At 40.2% G+C, this 9,620-nt stretch overlaps 1 protein-coding gene across 1 annotated transcript; it reads right to left on the bottom strand.

Moving 5' to 3' along the window:
* Positions 1–5,325: 5,325 nt before the first annotated feature.
* On the bottom strand, positions 5,326–8,788 carry ttll2 (tubulin tyrosine ligase-like family, member 2; the record flags this gene model as incomplete). Its single annotated transcript, XM_080047512.1, has 3 exons — positions 8,564–8,788; positions 7,367–8,208; positions 5,326–5,638 (listed from the first exon to the last, which is right to left on the bottom strand). The coding sequence occupies exons 1-3, from the start codon at positions 8,783–8,785 to the stop codon at positions 5,326–5,328; spliced, it is 1,377 nt and encodes a 458-aa protein (XP_079903638.1). The 5' UTR covers positions 8,786–8,788.
* Between the last annotated feature and the right edge of the window lie 832 nt (positions 8,789–9,620).

Below are 9,620 nucleotides of genomic sequence, written 5' to 3'. Positions count from 1 at the left end.
AAAAAATCGGTAAAGACAATTTTTTTTAAATGTGCTATAGAAATACAGTTTTATTTTGCTTTTGACTTTAAGAGACAAAATAATCTTCAAATAGGAAAATTGAGTAACCTTCCCTATGTCAGTATGTGGGTGGCTTGTGATATCGCAACACATTTGTTACTTTTGTTTTGGCCGAAATTCACTAGAAGACATTTCCTGTTTGGTGAAGTCGGAGCTTTGTATTCAGGTGTGATGACTAGTAGGTAAACACGCCATGGCGAAAATCTGTGCAAACATTTACAAACATACTCCCACTTCATAAAGTCAACACATGAGTCACACAACAGGCTGCTGCTGCGTTTGAGTGTGTGTGTGTGTGTGTGTGTGTGTGTGTGTGTGTGTGTGTGTGTGTGTGTGTGTGTGTGTGTGTGTGTGCGTGTGTGTGTGTGTGTGCGTGTGTGTGTGTGTGTGTGTGTGCGTGTGTGTGTGTGTGTGTGTGTGCGCGTGTGTGTGTGTGTGCGTGTGCGTGTGTGTGTGCGTGTGTGTGTGTGTGCGTGTGTGTGTGCATGTGTGTGTGTGTGTGTGCGTGTGTGTGTGTGTGTGCGCGTATGTGTGTGCGTGTGCGTGGGGCCTTCAGGCAGCAGATACAGGGCCTGCGGCAGTACTTTATGTAGAGAGAGATTGATTGGTCCATATAATTCGACTTGAGGAAAAAAAAACTCAGTTACTCCACAGTGCAGTCTAGTGGTCGTTGGTTGTACTGCACAATGCACAATACACCCGGATAGACAGACTTTCTTTATATGTCCATGAGACAGACAGAGGTCAAATATATAGGTACCAGTGGTGGAAAATAGTACATTTTATCAAATACTGTGCTTTGGTGCAATTTGGAGAGACTTGTAGAGTAACACATCCTATGTATAATAATATCATAATATCATAATATCATAATTTGTCCAAGCGTATTTTCAATATTGAAATAAAATGTGATTAACCCTGAATTGCTGTTTCCTTCTGTATAATTCATCAATATATAAAAGCAAGACATTACGATATATATATATAAGCTTTTATGATTAAAATGTACAGTCTATGCATCGACCTCCATGTAACAAAACACATCGCTAAATAACTCCTCACAAAACCTTGTTTGGTATCATTTTCTGGTGCTACCACAGATCTGAAGAAGTGTTGACATTGAGATAAACAGCGGCCCAAACATTAAAGCCAGCGATCCATTACCGTAGTCCATTTAATCACCCTCTTTGTGAGTCCTTTGTTCTGCGGCCGCTACTGATAATCTTTAGAGAAATAAACAAAAGAAATGCCTCACTGAAAACTGATGTGGGAACAGGACACTGAACTCCTTACACAGTTTACATTGTCTTACTGTTTGCTCAATCTGCTTTAGTTAAAGGTGGAGTCAGCGATTCTGGAGAACGCTTGTTGTCAAAATCAGTTAATATCTCCTCATGATCCACTACCTGTCCGTACTTTGTGTGCGCTGAAAAAAAAAATGGTTTTAATACACAGCCTAGGCTCTGTAAACGGGCATGCAAACAAAGGAGGGTGGGGGGGCTACAGGGTATTAGGAGATATTCACTGATTTCGACAAATGTATTTCGACAACAAGCGTTCTCCAGAATCACTGACTCCACCTTTAAGTTGCACAAGGAGAATGAAGAAGCTATTTGTTCTATTGAAAACAGATTTAAAAAAAAAAGACATCTGAGTGAGTACAAGACACATTTCCTGGAGTTCAAGCCTGTGTGTGGAGCAGGACCACATGTTGGACCTCAAGCGGGAACATTTTTGTGTTTTTTTTTTAATCCGTAACTTATTTTACTATTCTCCGTATGAGGTCGGACTCGCAAGACTGTTTCAAATCACATTCAGCTCTCTGAACTCTATGAACTGGACAAAGTTGTTTTAAATAATTCATTTCTGAGCGATGCATATCACCTGTTCAAGAGAAGATGTATATTCATAAGATTTGATCATTTGTATAATCAACCCAGAAGAAATGGCCATATAAGGTTGCCTGTTCTACTGGATTTTTTGGGGCAAGTTTCAGTCACACAAATGTTACCAGAGAGAAGATTTTCACACTACAGGATTTCATGTCCTGTTTTGGAAATCAGCAGAAACAAATTACAAGCATAGAAGAAAAAGAATAATTTAATTTATTTATTTTTATTAAACTGGAATACAACAGGAAAACTTGACCTCATTGAAATTAAAAATTATTTTTCAAAGTGTCCTGGCCAAAGACAGGCAAACAATACATTCACACATAAAACACAAAACAAAAGTTTATTAGTGCCACGATTGGGATATTATTTCGTTATATAATGTTAGCAGAGTCAGTGATCGTATTAGAAGATCCCAAAACAACTAGAAAAAAAACCAATGATGGTGCAACTGCAAGAAATGTGTAATCAGACCAGCGCTGTACTGTGACATGCGTAAAGAGGGAGTGGAGAATTATCATTGAAATATAAATTGCTGAATTAAAAATTACAACAACATCTAAAACAAACTTAAAAGTAAATTGGCAAAGTGGTGATGATTTTTTTTATTTTTTTTAACTTCAAATACATTCACATTAAGGCATTAGGTTTCAGGTCAAATAACTTTCTGTACATGAGTCCTAGGATGACCCTGGACCAGTCCTACTTAATTTGATTCATACCAAAGAGAAAAACAAATCTTCCTAATTTGCTTGTTCAGGAATACATCTGTTTGTAGGAGGTGGAGGCTCTTGCATGCGGCTCAAGTGTTTCATAAAGGCCCATTGTATTGTTTCATAAACTAATTTAGACTATTTTTGTTATTTAATAAGTGATACGGGACATGACAAAACAGAAAAATTGTAAAAACACAACCCCGTGCTGCCTCGCCCGCTTTGACTTGCGGTAGCGTCATCAGCTTGTAGTAATAACTGAAACCATGCTGCCCTCCACTGGCTCTCAGTTTACTTACTCGGATCACAAAGAATTGCTGGAGAAAGCAACACTAGAGACATATAGAAAGTGTTTGTTTAATTTTCCTAGAATGCTTAGAATGAAATATTTCAGAAATGTATCCAGTTTATTAATGAAAGTAAATTTTGTAATTGTAATTTTTGAAAAGGACAGTACATTAAAATATTCTGCTAAAAATAAAATTATAAAATACACACACACACACACACACACACACACATAAGAAGTGGTATCCAAGGGTTTATTTGGTTAAGCGAACGTCATTAAATATCATGGACACTAATGGCTGTAAATTGAACTTTTCTTTTCTATGATTAAAGAGGACCTATGATACTTTTCGACTTTTATGACCTATAAACGTTGTTATAATGATTTATAATCATGTTTAACCATACTAGAGTATCAAATAGTTAGAGAAGCTCAAAGCAGTGTGTAGAGAGAGACTGCTGTGCTCGCTAGGGTAAGAGGAAGAGTGTCCAGAAAATCTACATAGTTTTTTGTGATGTGATTCGTGTCAGGTTGCTCTATAGCAGTGTAAAACAAGAAATTAAGACCAGAAAAGTAGTATAATAGGATCTCTTTAATGTAAAATGTTTGAAACACATTGTGGTGCAGCTACACATTTACACCATGTGCCACAGGGACATCTAGTGGTATAATTCAGTATACCAGTTCAGTATTTGGCCTACTATCAACAGTCTCTCTCTCTCTCTCTCTCTCTCTCTCTCTCTCTCTCTCTCTCTCTCTCTCTCTCTCTCTCAACCCCCCCCCCCCCCCCCTCTTTCTGTGTGTGTGTTATTTAGGTGCGAATGGCAGCCTGACAGAACCTGGTGTCACTGTGGTATCAGTACATGGGCCCAGCTCTGTTCGCGGTAAGAGACAAACAAACGTGACCTTACAACACAAGGCCGATTATTCCGCTTTTTTTCTCACAGCAGTTTTTTTGGGTGAGCGTATCTGAATTTTAATCTGCATTAAAAAAAAACATATAAAAACAGCATTCCTTGCACTGTTGCTCTGTTTCACAAACATTTTAAAGTTCCTCGTAGCTTCTTTAAATTTCTACTCCTATTTCCCTTTCCTAGGTCTCCCTCAGATGCTGCGTTGGAAGGAGCAGTGTGACATATGTTGTTATTGTTTCACAGTGGGAATCAAAAGGCCAGTAAAGATTTATTTGGACGAAGCCTCTAACAAAAAGACAGAAAAAAGATAAAGATGCACTCATCCCCTATACCACAACCACCCACTCTAGTCTGCATTCAAGACTCTACTTTATCCTGCAAGATACGACACCAAAGGACGCCACATTTTTTCAAAGTCTTTTAGATTGTCCTTAATGATGAATCTATACTTGATGGTCTGGTCTGGTAATAAGATCTCTCTCTCCTTCCCCCATGCCGCCACTTTTACATATTACGAAATAAAGACAATACCATGAACTGTAGTCTTGTTTGGTATGAAACCTTTTTCCATGTTCAGGTGCATTTCTTCCCATTTGATTTATTAAAATGTCAATATTTATTTAACCTATTTCATTGATACATGTAAGGACCCCTTTAAGTTGAAAAGGTAAAATCAAACTTGTACAGTGATAGAACTTGTCTGGCACTGGGGCGCATATCCACTTGCACTTTACAAATATGTAATGAGGTCAGTCAGTGAGTTGACACCATCCTTTGTCCGTCCTTATAAATTATTGCCTGGGTGCTTAAAGAACCACTTAGCAATGGATTATAAACTTGAATAGTTTGATAGCAACAACATTGACGCAGCAGAAATACAACATAAGATTTTTCAAGTGTCCATCCACAATAGAAAGAAGGATCAATAGTTGTATAGTGGAATAAAAACTAATAATAGAAGCTCATTTTCATTTGTTGTTTAATCTAAAGTAATGCATCATGGTCTCTATACAATCATGTCTGTCCTGTGAGAACCATATATCTCTAAAAAAGTTAAGACTTTTCATAAGAAATCAATCGGAATCAAATGGAAGGTACCATACATTCAAACATACTTTGCACATTAAGAACATAGTGTATAAAACAGAGCAGCACAATAGCATTAGCAATTGCAAATACACTTAATTAGTTGAGTCAATGTGCTAAATAATTTCCCCCCCTACAGCTAAGACTGAACCTACATAAACAAACATCAAAGGAACGTGGGCGCTCCGGTGGCGTAGTGGATAGAGCGTGTACCATATCGGCTCCGGCTTTCGTTGCAGTGGTTGCGGGTTCGAATCCGACCCGTGAACCTTTACTGCAGGTCATCTCCCCTCTCTCTCTGTCTCCCCATTTCAACTTTGTACCATCTAATAAAGCTTGAAAATGCCAAAAAATAATAATTTAATAATAATTCAAGTGGATTTGAAGCATTGACTGAGCAATGGCGGATCCTTAGGCCCCCACAACAGAGAATTAAAGGCTTCCATGTCCTTCGTCACTTCTTCCTCTTCTGTCCTTGCCGTCCTGTCTGATGCCAACCGTCCAGTCAGTTTGTGAATCTCCTGTACGACTGTTCTGACATCCAGTTCATGCTGCGATGCCTTCAGGGTCACTGTATTAAATGGGAACGTCCGTATGAAATCTCCAACTCTCATTGGTGGAATATGTTGTCTACTCTTTGCAGAGGCTTCCTCCAAAGGAATCTTTACTGGCCTTTGATTCCCACTGTGAAACAATAACAACATATGTTTGTTATGCCGTATATACAGTATACACTCACCGGCCACTTTATTAGGTACACCTGTTCAATGGCTTGTTAAAACAAAAAGCCAATCAGCCAATCACATGGCAACAATTTAATACATTTATGCATTTAGACGTGGTCAAGACAATGTACTGAGGTCAAACCGAGCATCAGAATGGAGAAGAAAGGGGGTTTAGGTGACTTTGAACGTGGCATGGTTGATGGTGCACAGCAGGATGAATCCATACTTTCATGTTGTTTATGCCAAATTCTGAACCTGCCATCTGAATGTCGCAACTGAAATCGAGACTCATCAGACCAGGCATTATTTTTCAATCTTCTATTGTCCAATATAGGTGATCCTGTGAGAATTGTAGCCTCAGTTTCCTGTTTTTAGCTGACAGGAGTGGCACCAGGTGGGGTCTTCTGTTGCTGTAGCCCATCTGCTTCAAGGTTGGTCGTGTTGTGCGTTCAGAGATGGTATTCTGCATACCCTGGTTGTAACGAGTGGTTATTTGAGTTACTGTTGCCTTTCTATCATCTCGAACCAGTATGCCCATCCTCCACTGACCTCTGACTTCAACAAGGCATTTTACATCCACACAAATGCCGCTCACTGGGTATTTTTTCTTTTTCCGGCCATTCTCTGTCAGGCCTAGAGATGGTTTGGACTGAAAATCCCAGTAGATCAGCAGTTTCTGAAATACTCAGACCAGCCCGTCTGGCACCCTCAACATTGCCACGTTCAAAGTCACTTAAACCCCCTTTCTTCCCCATTCTGATGCTCGGTTTCAACCTCAATAAGTTGAACCGTCCAGGTCTACATGCCTAAATGCATTGAGTTGCTGCGATGTGATTGGCTGATAAGTTATATGTGTTAACAAGAAATTGAACCGCTGTACCTAATAAAGTGGCCGGTGAGTGTATATCAGTACATACAGCACTGGAAACAATTAAGAGACCACTCCAAATGTTCAGTGTCTCTTGTTTTACTCTTTAGGGGCGTATGTTTGAGAAAAATGAACATTTTCATTTTGATTTGCTATGACTGGTGTACCCTTCATTTTCAACCCAGCTTACAAATTCTCCAAAAAAAAAAGACTTCATTGTATTTTTTTTTTCTCAGTTTTTCACAATCATACTCCAAACACACCAGTACTTACCTGTAAATGTTTGGGAGCTTCCAGGACACAGCAGGAGAACGCCCGAATCCCAGACTCCTGTGTGTGGGATCGGGTAACGAAAAGGAAACGTGTCTCTCTCTAAAGAGTTCCATCTCAGCTTCTCTTTCAGTGTCGTCACGGTGCTGTGTAACCCCAGACACATCAGCTCTCCGCCAGGGCTCAAGACCTGGGCAAGTCCGCCTCTTTACCACACACACATTTGTCTTTGAATGTGGGTCAAGTATCGGGTTTAAGCCCTTCTTGTCTGTGTTTGTTTTGGTAGCTATGGCGTTAACTTTTCTGCAATTGACTCCAGATATCTTGTTTAAGGCAACTGGGGGAAGGTGTGTATGGTAGTCTGCTACTAAATCATTTTGTCTGGAGTGTGTTTGGTTGATTTTTTCAGATTGGCAATGAGTTTTAAGCATAGGTAGTGTCTGAATTTTCGAGGACTGTCGCGTAATTCGCTTGTGAAATTTGGTTTCTTTAAGTTTCGTGAAAACGGGTATTGAAACATGTGAAGGGGGATTCAATTTGACACAAGACTGCTCATATCTGTCTCTCTGAAAAGCCTTCTCTCTTAAGCTATCGGTCTGTGTGTAGTTCATCAAATCGATGAGATCACTAATTAACCCTTTCTTTACCGCAATATCTGCTTGGCAATCGAGAGTCAAGGCCGGGCTGTAGTTGACTTCCAGCAACCACGGTTTGAACTTGACGTCAATGAGGATATCGAAACCAAACAGCTCCACACAGTTTGGGCAGGAGGGGACCGAGGCAGCTATGGTTAGGAGTGTTAGAGTCACTATGTTGTTAATTCTTTGCCATAAAAGAACTTCGTTGATATTTTGGCCTTGGAGAAAATGTCTAAACTTGCTCATAGTCCACTTGCAACCTTGGCCAACTTTCTCTTTCTCAGTTTTATAAAAGGGGCCGAACTTATTGATGCTAGTGTTGGTGAGATGGGCGTACAAGTTTTGCAAAGACTCCAAATTGTATTTCTCGGTTGCAAATCGCACCAAGCCCTCCTGATGAATGTAAATACTCAACGGATGGAAGCTCTTGACACACACGTAGATCCTAAGGTCGAATTTGTAGCCGGATATCAACAGAGGGTTGCTGATATACCGCTGTACTATTACAGAGCAGTCGTAGACCAAGTCCTTGATATCCTGAAATATGAAGATGCCTCTGCCTCTGGATAGATCCACAGGCTTACATATCCAGTAGACAGCAGACGGCTTTGTTGCTCTGGTTACAAGCAGTCGGTTGTATTCGGCCAGGAATCGCGTGAAGTCGTTTGGGAGGATGAAAGCGCTCGGACTGAAGTCGTACAGAGATGAACCAAATGTTGATCGCATTCTCCGCAGGTTGCGTGCCAAGCAGTCCTTAGAAAAAAGGACAAATCATTTGGTAAGAGCGTGATCAAATTACGTGTGAATGTCGATAGTTAGCCTGCTATTGGTGTATGAATGTGTGTGTGAAAGGTAACGTGTAAATTGGAACAGGTCTCCCTTGAAAAAGAGTCTCTGGTCTCGATGGGATTTACCTGTATAAATAAAGGTTAGATCATTTAACTGAACAGGATACACTTCATATAGTTTTTATTTGGAAAATAAAGATATTATTTGTGCTTACTGTATGTTTTTCTGAGGACCCCTTCGATAACTAGATGCTGCATCTCAAGGGGCTTATCCATGAATAAAACATTTTGAAATAAAATAAAGTCCCACAGACCGTCACCTTGCGTGTGATGCCTGCGGTCTTGGGATGGTGGTTGAGCCGTTGCCATGGCAGTAGATTGTGATATTCTGCGTTCCGGAATGCCCCTCCCCTCCAGTAGAGGTTCCAGTCCTCCTCCTCCCTCTCTTCCTCTCGGTATTCTGTCCATCCGCGCTCCAACAGGACTTCCCTCACCAGCTCCGGGCCTCTGTCATGCAGTCTGAAGACAAGGGACGCAGCCATACAGCATCCTAACCTACAGAAAACAGCAGGGAATTATTGAATTGAATTGAAAATGTTTTAATTTCGAACAAGTAAAGAAGAATAAATGCATATGTATTTAGCTCTAGAATTATGTATCTAAACTGTATACAATCACAGTTAGGAGTAAACCCAGTCCGAATGGGACTCAATGTTGAATCAACTTTTTTGGGGGCGAAATCAGTGAATATGTTCCCACAATCTGCTATCTCTCCGAAATGTGTGTACAATACGTAAATATATTAGTCCAAGCATTTAGAAAACAAACAAAAAAAAACAGATGCATTTACAGAATTGGGGAAACACTAAACGAAAAAAAACACATGAGGAATTTTACATTGTTTTTCTTTACCTTTGATTGAATGGTCTAATAGCTTTTCTTCCAGCCAGGTAGAAGGTAGAGTCATTCCTTTGCCCTCTCACACAGTGTACAGTAGAGCAGACGGTCTGTTCTCTAAGCTCCACCTACACACACGCACACACACACACACACACACACACACACACACACACAGACACACACACACACACACACACACACACACACACACACACACACACACACACACACATACACACACACACACACACACACACACACACTGCTTGGAAATACCAGGTGCTGTAAGCTTTTACACTTCCATTCACAACCAGCAGAGGCGCTGTTGCTTCTTTCAGCTGAGACAGATTTGAGAAACTTCCATTACATTTTTTTTTAAATTCTTTATTGCTTCTGTATACTTCAGTGTAAACAGTCCCGACCAACCTCGCATACACAATGGATGGTGAAGTAGACAGTATAGAGTTTATACATGTT

Source organism: Ammodytes marinus, assembly GCF_949987685.1.
Source record: "Ammodytes marinus genome assembly, chromosome: 19".
Classification (NCBI taxonomy): Eukaryota; Metazoa; Chordata; class Actinopteri; order Uranoscopiformes; family Ammodytidae; genus Ammodytes; species Ammodytes marinus.
The sequence above is the reverse complement of the archived record's forward strand: the minus strand, read 5'-3'. Positions and strand labels throughout refer to the sequence as shown.